Source organism: Larus michahellis, chromosome 5 (genome assembly GCF_964199755.1).
Source record: "Larus michahellis chromosome 5, bLarMic1.1, whole genome shotgun sequence".
Lineage (NCBI taxonomy): Eukaryota > Metazoa > Chordata > Aves > Charadriiformes > Laridae > Larus > Larus michahellis.
The window spans coordinates 58,817,182-58,839,724 of record NC_133900.1 but is presented as its reverse complement, the minus strand read 5'-3'; the positions used below and the strand labels follow the sequence as shown (position 1 = coordinate 58,839,724).

Below are 22,543 nucleotides of genomic sequence, written 5' to 3'. Positions count from 1 at the left end.
TCCTAATTTTACTTTTGCCACAGCAGAAGCAGCATGAAAATTATTTAAAACACATGTTAAACATAAAATGTTACTAGATATTGTGAGCTTACACAGTCATTTATGTTGTAGGTTCAGTGAAAATGCTAGAAAGCAACAGGGAAGAACATATACATACACATCCTAATGACTTCAACATAACTGCCTTTCCATTTAGCAATCTATTATCAGAAGTAGTTACCTTATGGATGGAATGCTTGTTTTCAGATTTATGAGTCATAAAGTTTAATGGGTAAAACCTGGATAAACATATTCTAAATCCCTAATTAAATTTAACACAAAGAATGCAGATCTCCTTCAAGAACCCTTAGGGCCTTTTAGGGTTTGGGTTTTTTTCCCCTTTAGCAGAATATTCTGACAGCATTAGGAAGTACTGCCCAGTGACAGCTGAACATCCATTTCCAGATCAGACCTTTTTTTAGACTGTGAAAGGACACACTACGTTGTGTGTGTGTGTTGATTTTATTTAGGAAATGAAGATGAGTCGATCTGAGATTTGCTCATATTTAGCTTGGGGGAGGGCTTCTGGGTTGGTTTTTTTTTTGTTCCGTTTTCACTGTTTGGTTCTGTTTTCACTTTTGCTGTTTGTTCATTTCATTGTATTTACTGTATTACGTGTTTATTGACCATGTGCTTTAGTCTAAATCATTGTACTACTCAGAAAAGAAATATGTCCCCATTGCAGAGCAATTGAGCAACAATATATTAACGACTAAGATTATTAAAGCATGCTATCGAAATTATACTGGCAAAAAGCAGATAACAAAAAGTTGCAAAGTGTAGTTGTAAGAGGGCTTAAAAATAACTACTGAATAAAATAGCATCAGCTGCTTACTTTTTCAAATTTTAGTCTGAGCTAGAACACGTCCAAGCTACATGCTGCACAGAACACGCAGAGACTCCACGCAACTTCTAAAGTCAGCTTAGCTGTTTAGATTTCTAAATATATTAAGATAAGGGTACAACATCAGCTATTGAAAGTGATTACCACTGTTTAATTTTTGCTCACATGGTATTTAAAATTTTGAAGAGCAAATGTGCTGCCTAGTCATTATATTAACTCTTTCATCATGACTTCTCCCTTCTGCTAAGTGGCAGATAACTTTTTTTTAAGTTCATATTTAAACTAATCTTCAATAATTGCTGCCACAATGTAAAGTTGCTAATGGCTTCATTACACAAATAGATGAAGAAACAAAACCCAAACAAAGAAAATACTAAAGTGAAATAAGTAATACTAGTATTTGATATAAGCTTTTCTGTGTTTTCTTCAAAGGTCAGAATTATCTGTTTTCCCAAGGACATTCCACGTATTTTTTAACTATTATAACAATGGAACGGTGCAGAAGTGTGTAAAGTTGCCAGAAATGTAAGCTCTTTAGTTATTAAACTTGAATATTTTAATGGCAAAAAACATAATACTGCATAATCAAAGAGACACGACAGCACATCAGGTTTTTGGAATCTTTGATTATGCAGTATGAAATTGCTCACATTAGCACCATCTCCATAATACGAAAAAGTGAAAAGATCTTTGGAAACAGCAAGAAGAGAAGGCTAAGAATTGATCTCCTCCTGAAGTGTATTTATAGCCACTGCCCTGCGAGGGAACACGGTTACCGATCATCCTGTCTCCCTATGATGTACCAATACAGGATCCTGATGTGCCAGTACATCAACTTGTCAGAAGCGGCTGGAGCAGCATTAAATAGCAGGGCAGCGCGCAAGCCTTCAATGACGTTACAGTGCTGAGCGTACAAAAAAGTTCATCTCAGTATGCTGCTGCTGAAGAACCATCACTTTAGCTGCTAACCATGTTTGTTGTGTTTTTAGATGGGAATGCAGTGAGATAAAATGAAGCACTACAAAAGCAACACACTATTATATTCACTCCTCGTAGAGAACAGGGCAGAATAACAACAGTCCTGTCGCCTATCCATTGGTGTGAGGAACTGAAGCCTCATTTGGAAACCTTCCATTGTGCCAAATTCATGCTCTTATCATGAATTTCAATGAGATTTAAAGATCTGTTTATTCCTGTTTTTCTGCCTTATCTCCCACCATGTTTCCCACTCTGCACCATTTCATCAATGCAGCAAATCCATTAGGCCCATTGGTTGCCTATACAGACTGCTCTTTCTAAATGGATCAGATTTACCTTCTGTATTAAATCCATGAGTTGTTATTAATAACTGCTTTATCTCCAGAGAATTCCTTTTAATAGCTGAAAATCCAAATTAACTTTTCTCTCCTTACGTTGTAAGGTCTCTCTGTCTTAGTGTGTGCTTATTACATTAGCACAGCCAGCCCTCTCCAAAACCAACTTAGAGATTTCTTCCACCAAACACTTCAAATCTGCATCCTTTCCTACTTGCTTCCAATGATATTCTCCTCAGCCCCTTGTGCTGAACAGTTGGAGCTAATAAGATGATTTGTACATCATCATGCTCTAAGTCAAGCTCGTATCTAGCTGGAGCATCTTGAGTTTTATTAAAAAAGTTTAATTATATATGAAGATCTTTCAAATAAAGGGAAAACTTTTGGGTCAAGCTCTCAAAAACAATGACAGAAGAAGCTCATTTGCCATGACTATTTTTCAAGATACCTTTCTATACATTTAATTAATTCATTGAGTGACTACTAAGCTACAGTAAAATTAGCTTGTGATTATCATCTGAATACAAAAGCAGCTGACAAAAGACACGAGCAAATTTCCAACTTTTCCTAACTTTTGTGTACTTGACTTCATTAAACATGTTTTTAATTAAAAACATCCCTGGGTCTCCGGTATTTCTAAATTATGTAATTTGTGACTATTAAATCCCTTTCATTTATCAGCTGGATTTTAAAACTTCAGCATCTTACTACTGTTATAGTACTATCTATACTAACAGAAATCTGTCATCCCACACAAGCCCTAGTCTTGCTGCAATGTGTGGTTAAGGAGAGCCTAACCTATCCTCTCCTCTCTCCTTTATCAGGGGATGGAGGACAGCCTCTCCACATCCAGCACTTCCACAGCAGGCATCAAAGTCCAGAGGCTTGAGCCAAAGCCTAAGGTTGGCTTCAATTTCCTTTAACAGCTCCCAAATATTTCCAGTGTGGTGTCCATTGTTTCTCTTGCAGGAGACAGAACATCCCTAAAGGCCTTTCCTGTTCAGAAATTATTTTGTTGGCAGTCAGAATTTTCCTAAGGATTGTAAATAAAGAGAGGAGCATGATACTTTATAACCTAAACCCATCATTAAACAGCATCAGAATTTCCTAGAACAAAGAAAATGAATTTACCTCACCCAAGTGCTTTGACCTGCTAAATGCTGAATAGATAGATACACGATAGATATAAAAACTTATCACAAAACACGGATGGTGGACAAGGAAGGGAAGCGTTTGACACAGACCACTACAGGCCAGCTGAATGTCATCACAGACACTATCACAACCCAGCAAACAAAGATGTACTCATCTTCCTGTTCCACTAATGATACGCACAGAAAATTACCAATTATCTGTGTGCCAAAGGTGTGACCTGTTGCTGTCAATTGAAAAGACAGACATATTCTTCAATTATTTGCTGTATTGTACTAATTACGTAGGAGAATTATGGGAACTTTTCATTAACCTCTCAGCAAGTACATATATCTTAAAAGACTTATATTCAAAAAGAGAACCATCTGTAGACCAACTCTGCAAGGCTGAACACGAGTGGCATTCCTTCTTAAATCTAATATTCTTTTGCCAGACAACCGAAAACAGATTTTATGGAGCAACTTCAAAGCCATACGCAACTCACAAATTGTGTGTGACCTACAGACTTCTTTATTGTGGTCGGCTGATGATTTAGGCTATAGTTGGTATAGACAGGATCTTCCTTAGCAAGACCTGGACGTTCACAAGGGAACAAATATGCCAGCCAATCTGAGCTTCCAACCATCCATTCCAGACCCCAGATGCTCTCCCAAGTAGTTTGTGCAGTAGGGAGAAGCCACTGGAAGGTTTTGTATCTGGGCACAACACCAAAATAAGTGTAAAGCTCAACATTTGAAGATGGAAGCAGCAAACAGCCGCAGCCCAACATGCACCATGAAGGAACAAAGATGACACACGCAGGAAGCATTCCCCCCCATCTCTGGCCAAAAGAAAAGGCAGCTCTGAAGTCTTCCAACTCAGTATCTAAACCATGTAAAAAATCAAAATGTTAATAGCTTCTGTGAAATTGAATTAATATTCAACCAATGTCATGCTCAAATAAGACAATTTAAAAATATGCTTAATCAGCCTTAATTTTTAGATGTCACGGACAATCCAAGCAGAGCAATATATTCTATTGGATACCAAAGTCTTTTAAAATGTGAACCAACACCACCACTCCAAAAACACCTTGAAACTGGTAGCGTTCTGTGTTATCTCCCTTATAGTTCAGAGGAGACGCAGGTAGGAGACAGAAGATTTTTCCCATCTAAAACAAAAGCAAAGAGAAGTTCTGACCTCAGAAAGCAGGCCAGTTGGCACTGAGATTGCCTGCTCATTCCAACAGCTAGCTGAGATACCAAAGCAGATATAAAGAAACCTGATTATTAACTATCATTTAGAATAGTACTTTATTGGTCTGGTTTTTCTTTTGATGATACAGCTGTTATTTTATAGTCAAAATCTAGGCTTTGTTAGAACATAGTCCGTTTTCATTTTATGATTGCTGAGCATACAAAGTCAACATAAAAGATATGTCAAAAAAGGAAGTGGAGTTTTGTTTTAGTTTTTCACTTTTTTCTTTTCCACGGGTAGTAAACACAAATAAAGTTGGCTGCCAACAGTCCCACTGTCTACCTGCCACTGAAGGCAAGTTTGTAAATCTCAGGAGAGGCTGTTTCCCACCAAGCTGCAGACTCATAAGAAGCTGGAAACATCAAATGCCAGAGGCAGGCCAGAAGTCTCTTTCAATTAATTTTTTTTTAAAAGTACTGATGAAAAGATAGTCCACAACAACAGGGACAAACTGTACTGTCACAACTACCCAAAAAGTAACAGAATCAAGAGTCAAATGAGATCAAAAATGGTTAGTATACATAACTGTACCTTGGTCTATCATTTGGAAGATATAATTTATCAGTGCAAGCAGTGCAGCTTGTCTACTATATTTAGGGCTAAACCCAGATGGATTCAGTCAAGGAAATCTGAGGATTCTAGATGCCACCAGAGTCGCCTTGTGCACAAGCTTCCTTATAGCTTTCCCTAAAAAACAAAGAAATTCAAGACAAAAAAATGGTGAAAACTTTCCTCATCTAAGGATAATTTTTCAAGCAGGAACAAAAATATTGACCCTGTAAGCAAGCAAGCACCTTGTTCTCCCAATCACTTTCAATAGCAGAAAAATACTTCTTCAGTGGACATTCCCAGACTTACAAGAGCGTAAGTCACAAGCTGCAGCCCCGATCTTTCTGTCTCTTATATTCACTTCCATCAGTGTAATTAGCTGAGACTCAAGAGAATTTCCTCTCTCATATTCCTAAACCCAAAGAAGTAGGTACTATTTTTAGAATTACCAGGGAGGTGCTGATAGTTCAGTCCTGATCTAAGTTACTGAAATAATTCCCTGAAAATTCCGTAGTGTGAAACCCATTGTAAAGCTGTTGAAGGGATTCCACTCAGATTAATCAGTTTACCCGCTATCAAGAACAGTTCAACAGAATGCTTCTTGAAGAAGGGTTTTAAGAAGCATTGACTGCTTCAGTTGATAAAATTTAAAATGGACCCCAGAAAATTAGTCTACAGGATCTAGAGAACAGGTGCTCTTTCCCTTTTAAAGGGAGGATCTTCCTAACAAAAAATGAAAAAGTGATAAGGAAAAAAAGTTATCACACAAGCATAAAATAAAATGTTTTATTTCAGAGAAATAAACTGTATTTCTGTCATCAGAACATAAGGTGAGGAAGTTAAGGAACCCATTTTACATTAATATTGGTATTCAAAGCAGACCAGCCCAAACTATCAACTCTTCATCCCAGGTCTGTATAGCATCAAAGAGAAAAACCTTATGGATCCGTGTGGAAATATATTCTCCATTTTCATTTGTATCTTTCACTTTTCTTCAAAAGCCTTTCTTTACTAGAAGACACATTGGAAAGCAAATACATACAAGTATTGAATAGGAAAAAAATTCTATTATACATGCCAGGATGATTTCAATGCTTATTTACCCATGCTTATATTTAAATTTGCAGAGCTTTGGAATTCAGAAAGATGAAGTGCTGTATCAAAGCAGTCCTTTTTATGAAGGCATTTGTCATTATGCGAATCTAGTCCAGACAGCAGCAATCCATTCAATTACTCAGGTGTGTATCTGCGTGCATCCTACTCATGAGTTTTCTTTCTACTTATATTTGCACTATTAAAAGCAGTATTTTTGATAAATTATGAATCTGAATCAAGCCCAGAGTATTCTTTTAGTGGAAATGAGGCAAGTTCTCTGGGTATGTAGACCATCATTTCTCTATCAAAATTTCCAAAAGCAGTTGAGCTACTATACTTAGACCAGCAAGGAACTTGCAAAGATTCAGTATAAGCAGTGAAGAACTATCAGTATGCGTATACAACATGTGAAAGGTAAATAGGTGACATGCAGCAAGCCGTGTCTTTGAACAACAGATCAGTGCAGAGTATTTTTTATATAATCAAATTTAAATACACTTCACATCTCTACATTGTACTTTCCTTAAAAAGGCAAAGCTCTACTAAATTAAATCCCATCCCTTATGACTTGCCTTAAAAGCTGGGTGGCAAGTAGACATAGGCAGTTATTAGTCAAGGGCAATTTCCAAGTGAAGTCATATAGCAATAAACAGGTACTTTAGATGTGACCCTGAAAATGACTAAAATTAATATCTTAAAGAGATGTTCTTGCAAAAGTATTAAAATGCAAGGGCTGCTGCAGAAAATACTTTCAAGAGCTTGAATATTCTTGTCTACTTTCTGGTTTAAGAATTTTAGATGCTCAATGCTTTTTAAATTATATGATCAATGACTGTGGTGCTTGAATAAAGAATAAATTAATTTATCTCTAGATCATCTACGCCACCACTGAAAGACCTCATCTAAGCATTTATTTGCAGCAGACAACTATACGAGAACTCTGGCAAGTTGTATTTCTGTTGTTTCACTAAGAGTCATTTATTGAGGTTTTTCACTTTTACATATCAAACCGTCATCCCTTAATAAACTCACTATATCCCTGACTGCTGATCATTTGTACATGTCTTGTAACTTAGTAAATAACTTAAAAATAAGTTAAAGAACACTAATAAATGATAAGAAGCTCATCTGATAATAAAAAGCTCATCTGAAAACATCACAAGATAAAACATCAGTGAACTGTGCCATTAAAATCACATCTGTAGAAAGTGGACATGCTTAAAAACTCTATCACATGGATGTATGTCTTTTATGTTCTCAGACATCCAGTGGCAACTAACAAATGTGAAACACCCCATACATTAAATTTGGCTCTCCAAAACCATAAACTCTAAAAAAATATCTTGATACATCCAGATTTTTCTAGGGTTTTCATTTTACTGAAAAACGTGGGAGTTTCTCCCATGAGTATGTGTTTAAAGCATAGATTTGATATAAATAAAAATTAATAATTGACCTAAAAAGACTTCAGCCTGTTTAGCTAAATAGTCAATGGGGAGCTCTCCACGTTCCACTTATTAGGATGCAGGAATCCCAGTGCAATAAATTAAGACTTACTATAAATAAGATTTTTACTCTTCCTTTTAGTTTGCTGTGACAAGTTGTCTTTGCTCTGCCTTTTTTTTCTTTTTTTTGGTACTATCTTGGAAGGTGGATTTTTCATTCTATTTGATGAGCTGATGCACATCTTCCTCTTGATCTCTTGCAAAGTCATGTACCACATGCTTAGAAACCTGTATTTCCTGAACATCACAGCTGCTTTACTATTCTGGTGGCATGTACTGAGGTCTACCTGGATGTCCAGTGACAATAAGGAATTCAAACACTGAAATGGGGCTATTAAAGCCTCTCCAAGATTCAACCTCGTCATTCAGTTACTATTCTTAGACCAACCCTTGATTACTAGGTGGTTTCGTTTGTGCTCAGTGAGAGCAGAGATATCATTATTCACTGCCAGCATTTTAGTCCACAGTGTGACATTTTTACCTTCATACAGAAAAAGAAAGGGTACCACATAAGGCTCTAGGAAAGAAAATGAAAGTTCTCATCGCACTTCTGAGAGTAATACGCAAAGGCTTCTTCAGTAGATCCTGCTATCCACTGGAAAAGGATTGTGCCACTGTATTGTACAGAGTGCACAGACAAAAGACATTCCTAGATTAAATCTTTACTTTTTTTGCATAGTTATTTCCAAATATGTGTTTTCACACATTGTTATCAGTTGCACTGTCTAGATTTTGATGGTGTTTTAGTATGTAGCACTGCATTTACAAGCGTGATTTCTAGTGATTTCTAAATTGAATTTTGAAAGTTTTATTTGTGGTACAGCCATGACTTCTGGAAGAAGTTGTTTTCTGCAAAAGAAGCTGTATCTTATATTTGTCCTGCTGATACAGTTGCAGACCGGGTGGGTAGGAGAACAACCTTGCCTCCAAGCAGACAAGAGCTTGTTAAAACCTGCAGAAGACTTGCAAAAGTCTGTCCTCCCTTTTTGGATAGTTCACGTATCAGAATATACCTCTCTCTAAATACCTTGTCTTTCTTATATCCTTCGATCACTGCAGCTACATATCAGCACCACTATGACTTTAAAGTCCTTCTACATTATCTAGCAGTCTTCCAGAATTTTCTGATTAGCCAAACAGCAACACTAAAATTGAGAATACAAGTAGCAAGGTCTGGTAATCATCCACTAACAAATAATATCCTGTCAGAAACATACTACCATTTACTAACACAACACAAAAAAAAACCAATAAAAAAACAGCCACAGAATAAAAATACCTGATCATTCTTTAGCTGGAAACTACTGACGCCTTTGGGGTGATAAAACAACATAGAGAAATTAGTCCCGTGATTAAATTTTTATTATCATCCTGAAAAAGGACTACTGCTATTACCACCATCACTAGCATTTAGTTACACATTAGAATATATAACATAAACACAGACTGTGGTAAATATTTTCTTGAAAGTCAAATTCTGCTGTTCTCCCAACCTCTATAGATTTTCAAGCCAACAATAGCTGCTCTTTTGAGCTAGCTGCTCTAGCCTGTGTGACTGATTTCTTATTCTGGTCTGAACCATCACAAAAGCAAGGCGATTGGTTAAAATAAAATAAAAAAAAAGCTGAATACCATAGCAACTAGCTCGCAGCCTTTCTAACGTGCAGAAAGCATTTTTTACTTGAACAAGAGCTACAAGTGAAAACACTAGGCCAAAAGCAGATCTGGTGTAACATCAACAATACAACAGAACCACAAAAGTTCCTTAATTCCTCCTCAATCTCTTCCCCATAATACCTTTTCGGCAGCAGCAGATCTTCAGGTTCTTATTACAGTACAGTACAGGGAATAAGGAAAAATGCGTGCTATGGTATTGATTCTGCATATATGTATGTAGACACTGCAGACTCCTTGCCAAAACAAACAGGATTACATTTTGAAAAATCAAGTCATGGAGGCAGAACAATAACGGAGCTTGACTTTTAGTTTTAATTAATAATCATATCACTCCATAATTAAAAGGTTTAAAAGTTTCCGAAGAAACATCCCTAAATATACTTAACTCTACATTGTCCAAGTTAGTGACTCCTTTTAGGGACACATTAAAGTAATCAAGATATTGATAATAAAGACAATCACTTAATGACAATACCCTCTAAGAATTGCATTGGGTCCATAAGGAATACACTTAAAGCTGTATATTGCTCTGGAATAACAGTTAAGAGTCTGTGTTGGGCTTCTGTGGCAAGGTTTTGGTGGTGGAGGGTCTGCAGGGATCTCTGTGAGAAGAGATCAGGAGCTACTCCCTCCAGGGGCAGGAGCTGTGACCCCTGGAGAGGAGCCCACATAGGAGCAGGTTTTCTGGCAAGAACTGTGGCTCGTGGGAAACCCATGCTGGAATGAATCATAGAATAGAATCACAGAATGTGTTGGGTTGGAAGGAACCTTTAAAGGTCATCTAGTCCAACCCCCCTGCAGTAAGCAGGGACATCTTCAACTAGATCAGATTGCTCAGAGCCTCATCAAGCCTGCCGTTGAATGCCTCCAGGGATGGGGCCTCCACCACTTCTCTGGGCAATCTGTGGTATGTCCCTAATGGTATCTTCCCTGTGGAAGGGGTCCATACTGGAACAGTTCTTGAAGAACTGCAGCCTGTGAGAAGGACCCATGTTGGAAAAATTAATGAAGGACTGTATTCCCTCAGTGGGACCTATGCTGGAGTAGGGCATAGGAGAAGAAGCAACAGAGATGAAGTGTTATGGACTGACCGTAACCCTCACTCCCCATCCCCCTGCATTGCTCAGGGGTGGCAGGAGGTGGCAGAAAAATCAAGAAGGATGGAGTGAAGTTGAGTCTGGGAAGAAAGGTGGTGAGGGGAAGGTGTTTTTAGTTTTGGGGTTTTTTGTCACTAGCCTACTATATTTTTAATTAGCAATAAATTAATCTTTCTGAAGTTGAGTCTATTTTTCCTGTGACAGTAATTGATGAGTGATGTCCCTCTTCTTATCCTTTTATCTCATTTTCTTCCCCTGCCCTGATGATGAGGAGGAGTGACAGAGAAACTTGCTGGGCACCTTGCAGCCAGCCAAGGTCATCCCACCACAGAGTTCTTTTGTTTGAGGAAAGCAGAAATCTCTCCTTGGCAACTGAAGCTATGAAGTCTTTGCTTTGAAGTAGACGTGCCCATCTGTTCTAGGTTAGCTATAATAGGTTTTCAGTGCACTGCACTGTGAAGAATTACAGTCCTGCCTCTTCTCCACCATGTGTGGGGTGGCTTGTACTCTGGAGACCCTGTTTGACTGCAAAAGGACCTTCACAGAGTTTGGCTTTAAAGGCCAGGAGAAAAGTCATCTCTGTTCTTCTTTGTGCATTATTTAAGAGGCATTCAAAACCTGCCATGAAGTAACATCAAGTCAAGAGGACCAGGTACAATCCCCACAGCACAGGTACCTTAACTACTTTTAATGTTAGGGCTAATTTTTAAGCTAAAAAAGACTGTGTTAAGTACGTAACTCCACAGTATCAAATTAATCTACTTGATCTCTATAAGCATCATTCCTGAGCTTTCACTGGCATTAAGGAGTGCCATAAGCCACCCACACCTGTGAAAATCCAAACAATTTTTGCAGTTAAAATGAGGGGAAGAGCTTTACTTTGGGTTCCTGAATCTGAAAAGAGTGGCCTGATTTTCTATTAACAAAGTAATGAATTATGGGGTAATATTTGTGTTAATTTTTTTTTTGATCTGACAAAAAATGGCCACAAAATTCTTAAGGTCGTTTGATCCTCAAGCTCATGCAGTCTCACAGGGAGTTTATAATCCCAGGAAACTCTTCCATCAGAGACCACAGACCTTGAATTAACAAAACACACTTTGGTTTTTGGAGGCGATTTCATCATACTAGTAAATTGCTTCACATGTACTACTCACTGCTGAAAATGGGCACATTTCTGGTTTGTTTCAGGTCTCTGATACATCATAATTCAGACACCAGATCAGTCTAACTGTAACCATACATTTGTGCTCGACATGTATATATCTCAAAGTATGTCTGTATTTATAATACAGAAGGTGTATACAGACTTTGTTATATGCCAAGAATACGTACCCATCTCAGAAGGTAGGCATGTCCTTTAGCTTCCAAAAGATATTTGCTTTATTTTAAAGTCACATTTTTATTTAAATCACATTCTATAAAACAGTGCAAAATTCCCCAGTTTGGCTCCATAAATAGCATATACTCGTCATTTTGGTATCTCAAATAGAAGTAGGAAAAGCAGGACAAAGAGAATCCAAGAAACATAGCAAAGCTACATTCAAAGTTTTAGCAGCCCTTGATTTTAAAACACTGGAGTTTCCAACACTTCCCTTACTCATCAGATTGTGTGCTGATCACAACAGATAGCTAGCTCTTGCCCATTCCTGATACTTTGAGAACGGGAATTTTTGTTGAGTTTGGTTTTATATACCTTTGGTTTTTTAATAAGGGAAGAAGCAAGGAATTGTCTTTTACTTAAGCTGATATCCAGCAATTCACACAGAGAGAACATACCGGTTTTCTGAAAAACCGGAAATGGTACTCTGTTAGCATTACTCACGCAAGCACGCTTTGTCCAAAAAAGCACCATACACGTAGTACACTGGAGACACTGAAATGCTGCTGTAAATATGGCCCTATCCCATAATTTATGGCAATGAAAATTTATTCTATTTCCCCAAAATAGTAAATTTGCTCTGAAGAGCTTACAATCTTAAGTCAGAATTCAAAAAGAAAGAGAGCAGGGCAAGCCAGACAAGCCAGTACCCATTCTGCGTACTTAAACACACACACACTCCCTCTTGCCTATATAAATTAGAAAAATGTAGATCAAGGACAGTAACTTATTATAACAACAAAGACTCAAGGAGGGCCGGGATACACAACTTTGACCTCAGCTCTGAAAGATTTTTTCCATGCTCAAAGTCGCATGAAAGAAATTACAGAGATGCAGTACTGCAGCAGAGAATCAGCAACTGAAGGACACAACGGTAAGGCCAGAAAACTGGCACCTGAGACAGGTTACAAAATAAAAAAGTAACTTAACCATTAACGGTTATAACAATGGCTCCAGATGTTTGAAAAACTATGGGAGCGGGCAACACAAATGGTCAGAAAGTCAACGGAAATGCTGCAACTCTATTACCCTTCATTCACCTAGCAGAAAGACAATACTTGAGCTTATACTTACAGTGTTCTTGTCATAAAATTTATTATGACAAAATAATTATTTCATAGACAGTATTATCAGGAATTTTAGAAGTAATTTGAATCACCAGGTTTGTCTTTAAAAAAAAAAAAGTAAATTGTTTAAGGATACATAGCTACATGTTAGTCCAACTGACGAGCGTCTGGAAGCAACTCATTAATAAGAAGGAAACTCAGTGATAAAAGAGTAGAAACTGTTCCTCCTAGTACATAGGACTGCTGATACAGATAGGGCCCAGGAAAACTATTACAAAACTATGTAACACAAAAGAAAGCATCTTAGCACAAGCACAGTATACTCAGACAAAACCCAATCTGCCTGATTACAATCCAGTGACAGGAAAACATCTAAACCATCAAATTGATGGGCAGCACCCCAAGTCTTTGTTATTACAGTGTTCTGATGTAGAACCTCATTCTTTCCTATAATCTTTAGATTCTGAGTTCAAAAGTGAGTTGGCCTAGGTAGTTCAAGGTATTCTGCAAACTAAATAAAGGTATTTGTTTAGTTAATCTCAGAGGAAGCTATGTTAAACAAGGAATTTAGAACAGATGGATCTGCCCGAAAACTCTGTCAAAGGTCCTCTGCATTATACGCAAAGAACAGCATCCATGTGGAAGCATGCAACCTTCTCTTAGAAGACGTTCACCCCATTATGAAGATGATTAACCACAGGAATGAAGTTAGCTAAGTTGCCAAAGGACACCTGTAGAATAGTAGCTAAGCAAGAACAAGGACTCTTTATTTTAGGTCAATGAAAAGTTTCCATCTACACGTGGGTCGCTAGTACAGAAGACAGAGTCAGTACCATTTCATGATGTTTTCTGCAGTGCAGTTCAAAAATACAAACAAAACAGTGTGTGCAATACAGTTACTCAGCAGGTGAGAGACAGAAAAAGGAGAAACAAAGAAGGAGAGAAAAAGCTACATGCTTTTACTTTTATTGTTAAGTATTTAGGGTTTGCATCATCTTTGGGACATCTCAGACTCTAAGTAACAACATTTAGAATGTGCAGTATCTAGATGTGCCACTTCCTCCAGGACACAGTTGTTTTCAAAAATTTTTATTCACTGCTTGTAAAGTGACATAATACAATCAATGAACTTAAGACATCTTTATCACATACGCTTTTTGCGGCTTCTGAGATCCACTGTCATAAGGGCTTCCTGTAACCAGCCATCTGGGATGAAAGCAAAAATAAGTCATAGGCAACCTTACCTCCAAGACCATCTCCAGAATCAACCTCATAGAGGCTCTCCCCTTCCATGTTGTCTTTAGGATGCAGCAGAAAGCAAGATCTTCCTCAAGTGATTTGCTCAGGCTCCAGAAGGAAGCTGAATCCACCCACTCTGCAGCCAGCAGGTAATATCTTTCAAAGAAAAACATAAAAACAAAGCCATTGATTCACTTCTGCTATACAACAGAGAGGTCATTTAATTTCTCCCTTTCGCCCCCAACTTTTCAAAATTGTGTGTTAGTTAGTTCCACATCCAATATCTCAGCTCCTTATATCAACACAGTCTTTTCAGTGGGTATCTGAGCTCCTTTTCACATGTAAATTCAACTGCCATTCACAGGACAAACCCTCCACCTCATATAAAGGGATTGCATCAGCCAAAGTGCAGGACTATACCGAGGGGGGAAGCCTCAGCACAGAGCCCTGCTTATTCATATGGCCTGACACAACTAGGCATGGGCAATACGGAGAAATATACTACCCATCTACAGGATCAGCTCTTCTCTGGCACACAGTGGGTAGTGTGAAACCAAATCACATTCAGGTTGCAAACAGCAACACAGACTGAAAGCACACAGATCACGTGGGTTCGCTTTCTTAAGAATACTCTTACAGTCGCTTTAAGTCTAGGTAGAGAGAGCGTCTCAGTTTAGCAATGACCTTGATTTGCAGATGAGTGTAAAGAAGAAAAGTGTAAAGATGGGTGTGGACAAAAGAACAAACCCACCTCCTGGCTTATTTAAGAGAAAGACAATAAGAGAACAAAATCTCTTTTTCCTGAATTGAGCCTGAATAGCTAGTTGTTTTTCTGTTCCTCTGCTCCAGTGTAGCTAGTTTTTACCACCTCCTTCTCTTTTTGAATACAAGAGAAAGAACTCTCAAGGAATTTTAAAAAGCACTAATGAGTCAGGAAACATCCACGCATCAGTGCCTTGAGAGGCAAAAAAAGACAAAAAGCAATCAGAACAGCATGGAGTTACTAGAGTAGTTTCGCAGCAAGCGGAGAACTGCCATGTATCAGGTACTCATGGTCCCGACAGTAAAGCAAGGATGAGCTCCACCACTCATCCCACCATGTAAGATTTGCAATCTCATTATTTTTAAAACAAAGGAAAACAGAAACTAAAAGCCATCTGAAAAGAGCACAGAGGCTTGTCTCTGCCACAAGTCCACTTGGACAGGCCAAGAACATAAAACACAATGAGAGAATGATGATCAAGCACATGACTGATGTGATACATAAAACATAGTTCAGGTACCATTAATAACTTAGAGCTAATCATGCAGCAACGTATTGACTGTCTCTTTGCCGTTTCAAATGAGCAAATAACAATTAAGTTTTATTTGTAAGTCTGTGGCCTTCTCTTTTGCTTTTCCATGTCATCGGGATTGCATTCAATTTTTCCCATGCCAGTGCATTTTATTGAGAGGGTGGAAAAGGCAAAAAAGTTCTGTATTAACATGAACTGCCCTATATGTTTTGTTCAACTCCCTTCTTCAAGTTTCTATCAACAAGAAAGCAATAAATATTATAAACAAATCTGTATTCAGACATCAAGTAAAAGAAAAATCAATAGTTCAAGTACTATGTCATTTTGTTGATAAAAAGAAGGGCATACCTAGAAGCTTCACACCAGATGACCTCTACTTCTTCAACTTCTTCAAACATCTCTCTCAGCATCTGCATGATTTGTCGATTTTCCGCTGGTTGAGCCAGTGTAGGTGTATGCCATGTAACAGAGCATGCATGGCACTGCAAAACACTGAGCAGACTTTCCATGGAGTGAAAACTGTAGTATAGCCATCTTATACTGCTGATGCCTCTTCTTAAACTCACATCAGTGATTCAAGGTGTTCTTCTAAATCAGCATTCATGTTTTTCAGAAGGTATGCTACTGCAATTTGCAAAAGACTGAAGACTGATAAAGGACCCATGATAACGCCGATTTTTAGTGATGAAGTATCCATTGCAAAAATTTTAGTTTGGGAAAAAAAATCTATACATTTTATTTTAATTTGAAAATACTTACCAAATAAATAACTGGAACACAACAGTTAAAGTATCAGTCTCTGCCTGCATATTCGCACCTGAAATACGTTTGTTCCAAATGCTGATTTAGGATACTCACAAGAACATTAACATTCACAGTTCTTGTTTATAAAAGCAAATGCCATCAAGCAATGAACGCTGGATTCCCATGATCAAAAAAAGCTCTACTGTAGATGTCACAGGATTTAGTACTCTTTTTACTGGGTAAATGGGTCAGATAAGCAAATAACCATAATTTGAGAAAGTCAACAAACCCTTTCAAATAAAAGACCTTTTCTTGCAAGTTTCCTTTTGGAAAGGTCTTCTTATTCTGCTCAGATATTCTCATTGCCAGTCCTGGGTTTTATGATGATCACTACAGTCCTCCTGCATGATAATACAGAAACTGTGTTTGTACAAAGTAACTGCTGACTAAAGGACATTGTGCAATGTCTAAGAACAAAACACTGCATTTTTATTCAGGCTTTATGCCTACATATCTGGAGAAAAACAACCTGTGCCCAGCATAAATACCTACTTCTACGTCTGCTTAGACACAGGTGTTACACAACTTAATATGCTCATCCATCCGTAAACAAAAATGTGTGTCCTTATGAAAAAATCCATAGTCTCTCATTTTGCCTTACCGTAATGAACTAAATGAAGTCTGTGTGCCTTTATCAAAACCTGTAAGTGTAGAAAGTAGCAAGTATCGAGACATTCAATGCATAAGAGCTGACTACTAAAATCAGACATCAGTATTCCGAAATACTAGCATTTCAGTGCAAGGTTACTGAGACGTTAAGTGGAACCAAAGTCTTTGCTGCCTTTTAGAAAGGCCTAGTTAGAAAACTACTATTATTCTTCTTATGGATGACTGAGATTAAAAGAAGAGAAACAGAAGAAAACCTGTTTTTAAATCATTTATTATTTTACATCTGTTCCTTCTGAAACAAATTAATTGTTCTTTATTACATGCTTGCTGTCTCTTCCCACTTGGCATCTGTACAAATGTTGCTTTTAACAGCATTTCACTCACAGCTGAACCTTTTTTTTGAGGGGAGGGGCTGGTGGTGGATACAAAACCCCCTATTGTTCTGTTCCCTGGCTATGAAAACTTTTTAATTAACAATTGAAAGCAAAACGATGCAGCAGTATTGAAATCTAGAGCTGCTCAAATGTAATCACAGCAATGGTGTAACCACAGAGGTGGAATGGCTTAGTGCAGAACTGCTTCACACTTGGCTTTGTTGGCTGTGAGCTTACCCCCTCTTCTAGGGAGAGAACAACCTGAAATGTTTAAAGTTAGCCTTATCACAAAGGAAAAATTCCACAGCAGAGAAGCAGTGAAGAATGAGGTATGACTAAAGCTGTTTTAAAACAGATAGGATGCACTAATGAGTTTGATACTTTTTAAATTACAGAGCATTTGAAACCTACAGTACCAGGACTCCTTTGGTCCCATAGTTTCATTTTTTGGCAGCCTTTGCTTCTTGCTCATTCCAATCCTCTCCTTTGCTAACATCGTACAGTAGGTCCCATTTTCCACCATCACACCAGAGAGTCAAGCCACCTGGGACCAAACCGTCATTTGGTGCTGGCATGTGGTCCTTGATGAAAATGCCATCATGAGAAAAAAAAGCAATGAACACGTTTGCTTAAGTTTTGTAATCTGAAGTCTTTGTCAGTTATTGGGGAAGTTGTTTCTGGTGTTGAGGGAACAGCACATGGAAGGAGGCTTGGGAAGAGTCTCCGCAAGACTGGCTGTTCACAACTTCCGCTTGAGTAGAGTTCACAGAACCACCCGTGTCAGAGCAAGGCAGTGAGTGGCAGGAAGATGAAGTCAAGAATGCATAACTAGATACTACGTGCACGATTTAACACACACACACACACACACCCCCAACCTCAGAGCGGTAACAGAAGTCTTACTGCTGTTTTAACACGTGGCAAGGAGTTATATTGCTGTCGTGGTTTAACCCTAGTCGACACACAGGACACACAGCCGCTCGCTCGCTCGCTCACTCTCCTCGGTTGGGATTGAGGAAAGAATCAACAAAGTAAAAGTGAGAAAACTCGTGCGTTGAGATAAATACAGTTTAATAAGTAAAGCAAAAGCCACACACATGAGCAAAGCAGAACAAGGAATTCAATTGCTTCTTCTCATCGGCAGGCAGCTGTTCAGCCATCTCTAGGAAAGCAGGGCTCCAACACGAGTAATGGTGACTTGGGAAGACGAATGCCATAACTCCAAACATCCCCCCCTTCCTTCTTCTTCCCCCAACTTTATATACTGAGCACGATGTCACATGGTATGGAATAGCCCTTTGGTCAGTTGGGGTCAGCTGTCCCAGCTGTGTATCCCTCCCAACTTCTTGAGCCCACCCAGCCTGCTTGTTCGCAGGGCCATGTGAGGAGCTTGACAGCCTAGCAACAACCAAAACATCAGTATTTTACCAACACTATTTTCATCCCAAATGCAAAATATAGCACTGCTAGTAAGAAAGTCAACTTCATCCCAGCCGAAACTACAATCCCCAAGGAGATGTGCAGAAAAGAGAGTGATAGATAAATTCCTGGTATCAGTTGCCTTCTTCAGACCAGTGCCTGACCCCAAGCACTGTATAGGGGTGCACAGAACCTTCATATGCTATCCATGTACTGTCCATGCAATCCCACAAACTGGTAAGAATATTTGTATTTACACACTCTAAACTTCCGGGGAACTTTACAGGTTTAATTCTCCAATTAAAGTCAGAAAGATCATAGAGTTTGCTAGATTTTGCATCAAGTGCTGAGATAACAAACATGCCAGAATTAAAATGCAAAGAGAAGACCAAAGTCACCACAGTAGCACCGCTTCTCTGCTAACTCAAAGACCCCAGCAGTCTGAAACACATTGTGGATGCACTTTTTCAAACAGCATTTTTCACAACAGATTCCTACATAAGCTGAAACTTCTAGGCTGCAGCTAGACAGACCTTCCCCAGATGTATACTGCTGACTCCTGTCTGAAAATCTCAGAGGGTCCTGTCAGGTAGTTTATATACAAAGTCATTCATCTCCTTTCACCTCCCTCCATTCTTTTCTCTCTTTGGAACACACTGCAGAAGGCACAAAATGGTAAGACTGCTTTCCTCTTCCTGCTCACCATCCTTTTCTCTTCTGTTTGTTGGAAAGACCATTTTTTAATGTTTTGCACTGTCACTGGAGAATGGTTCCACGTGAGAGCGTACTGGGCATAACAATTAGGTGACTGCAGAAACTGGCTTTGGAGCTTTTAGGCACACATCTGGTGTCAAGGAGGACATAGAAGTAGAACAATATCATATTTCTAGCACTATAATGTTCTTATACCAACCTCATCACAGGAGCAGAATAAAACTGATTGGTAATTCTTCCAACTAGTTCGCCTGTCTTGGGGCAGTGTGAGGAGGAAAAAAAATAAATTTGAAAATCTGTACTACTACATCACTACAGAGGAGACTGGTCCCAAGATCTACTTCTGGAAAGGTTCTGTTCCTCAAAGTTTACTGTCAGGTGGAACCTACAATGAACTACCAGTGATACAACTGTCAGCTGTACTAGCTCTGTGCCTCTGCAGGCAGACAACCTCACACAAGGGGTCCTGCTCAACCAGTTATTTTTGCTTTCTCTTCATTTCCCTCATTTGTTATAGGAATTTATTCAAAGTTAATGAATCAGTCAAAGATTCTTCATACATATTTAAGTGCTTTTAAAAAAGAAATCTACATTCTGGAAATGGCTGGAAATCTTGTATTCAGTCAGGCATAACCATGCTTGAGTTAGTCCTGCTGTAATACCCTAACAGGAAGCTTTTCTGACTACCAGACTTGATAATCATAATTCCTTCCTAACAAGGCTTCCAGTGAGATTGTTTTGTTATTCACAGAAGTCTGAGTTTAATAGATTCACCTCATTTCATCACAAAGCTGAATTTTTTTTTTGAGATATCTCTATATGGAAATCTTGAGGAAGTCAAAAGGAAGTTCATCATGGACATGGGCATTTTAAACTGACAAAATTTGCCATTTTTAATACCTCAAAATAAGCTCCAACTCAAGATTTTGCAAAATAAGATCAAGTGCTAACAAAATGGCTTGCTGGGAACAGCTGTGAAAGGAGATCCAACAGATGAATTTCCACAACTTCATTCCTCCAAAACATCCATCTGAAGTAGAAAGAAGAATGATTTCTAAGTCCAAGGTACTTCATTTCTGCACATATTTTTTTTTCCTTAACAAAGTTTGTATTTTCAAATAACTGCATACCTGTTTTACCTACCAAACTGTTTTACCTACCAAACTGTTTTACCACTCACCACACACAGCACTTTCCAATTGCTTTCCTTTACATACATATTGTGACCACTGTGAAGAAAGTTATTTCATGCACTAGTGTGCAACAGGATTGGCAATTCAGTTTCTATTTTAGTATAACAGAGTACCACAAAACTTTTGACACACTAGTCTCTTCTTTGTGGGCTAGTGCTATAAGGTGAACTGTGCACTGCAAACCAAGAATTCCCAACAAGCAAACACAATGTTCTCTGTTATCCTAGAAAAATAATTTTGCAATGTGTTTCCTCTGCTAATGTCAGAAACAGTAACTCTGACATGTGCAGGAACAGTAGAGGCAAAGCTAGTGTTTGTAAAGCCACCTGATGATGTTGATTATGACCTGAAAACATACACTACATATTATGGTTTCTGCTCTAGGCATACTAATTCAAAAAACAGAGAGCAGGAGCAGGGTATTATATAAGAAATATTTTCTTTAAAGCAAATATGTCCAAGAAGCCAATTTCTGTAACTTGAAATCTGTTATATAGTCACTAGGAATCTGTGTATTGCAGCAAAGATTCATGAAAGGGTTATACATCTTTGACATTTACACAAATTGATTGCTGTGCACATTGTAGCTCTACTATCATAACCAACACAAAGCACACCTTAAAAAAAAACCAAAAAACAAAACCCCATAAGCCACAAAGAGCACCTTAAAAATACCCCCAAAACACCTCCTTGATTTTAGCGAACTTTCAGTTTACAATCTAAATACTCCTTCAGTTTAACAAGACTTATTTCTCACATTAGAGACAAAGCTAACAAAACAGCAGATTTTTCTATTTATAGTAGGACTATTTCCAAAGGAGAGAAACTATATGCCATTTGGAAACCCACATTCTTATTGTAATTAGCAATGACTCTAGGAGCATATAGCAAAACCAAGGAACTAATCAACATATTGATCAAAACACGATTTGCCAAAAACTGTACAGAAAATCTGGTTTAAAAAAATAAGGGAGACTAATAACAAGAAAAAGAACAAATGAAATAAAAAAACCCCCAACCCTTCAGTACTAGCATGTTTTAACTTGGAAGCTTGCAGCATTTGCTTTCCTTAGGTTTTAGCTGGAGGCCTAAATTAAACACACAAAACATACTTAGAGTATTTTCTCATTTGCTTTAACAGTAATTTTCAAGAAAATGTTGAAAAGCTGAATTTATGCCTAGCTGTAGTTTTTATAACTAACCAAGAGAAATTCAGTTTGTATGCTAGAGCAACTGTGGAAATCAATTCTTAATCTATGACCTTGCTTACCACAGCTTGAAGTCTTCCAATAAATAAATGCCTTGAGCCACAAATAAGAAACATTTGGTGAATCAGAGAGACAAATAACACAAATCTATATGTGTATATATAGCATTAGAAAGGTCATATAAAATACAATATTGGCTCTTTTCTTGCTCTAACATAATAATGTTCGAAAGGCAGGACACAGTAATTGGCAGCATTAATACCCAGGTGGTGAACAGCCACGAGTACCTATTTTCTTTTCAAATTACAATGTTCGTCCCTTTAAAGGACTTATTGTAGCCTGTCTGTTTTGTTACTATGGACTAGAAATACAGAATTTCTGAAAAATATCTATCTTCTTTGTCCTAGCATATGCTAAGTTTTTCTCTAATGCACATTTAAGCTTCCTTGTGAAATTGCTCAATGTTTCATCACTAAGAACAGGGGAGAAAATGCCAGGGCTCATGTATTAACCTGCACTCCGTCACAACCCCCCTTCTTTGTAAGCCAAATCTCTCAAATCCTCACCCTATATGTTATTACATGTTTCTCACAGAAGTATAAGCTAAAAGAAAAAAATCTTTAGTAACATCTCCTTATTAGTATTTTACAATTATAATTCATAGAACATTCCTGTAAATAAACCTGTACCTCTTTAAAAACACATCTTCCATTCTTTGACTGACTGCAGATTT

The 22,543-nt window shown here is 38.0% G+C and overlaps 1 protein-coding gene across 11 annotated transcripts in view; it reads right to left on the bottom strand.

Moving 5' to 3' along the window:
- PPP2R2C (protein phosphatase 2 regulatory subunit Bgamma) overlaps positions 1-22,543 on the bottom strand; it is a 199,009-nt gene that overhangs the window by 87,232 nt on the left and 89,234 nt on the right. For 3 of the 11 annotated variants that reach the window (XM_074587542.1, XM_074587540.1, XM_074587543.1), the window contains one exon: positions 14,200-14,350. The exons of 4 other annotated variants lie outside the window; for them this stretch is intronic. In XM_074587542.1, coding sequence (XP_074443643.1) covers positions 14,200-14,248 — 49 coding nt within the window. In that variant the 5' untranslated portion in view covers positions 14,249-14,350. Of the gene's footprint in view, positions 1-5,115; positions 5,272-14,199; positions 14,351-15,837; positions 15,991-22,543 lie in introns of those variants that run through there. 4 more of the 11 variants (XM_074587547.1, XM_074587544.1, XM_074587545.1 and 1 more) reach the window with 3 other exon arrangements.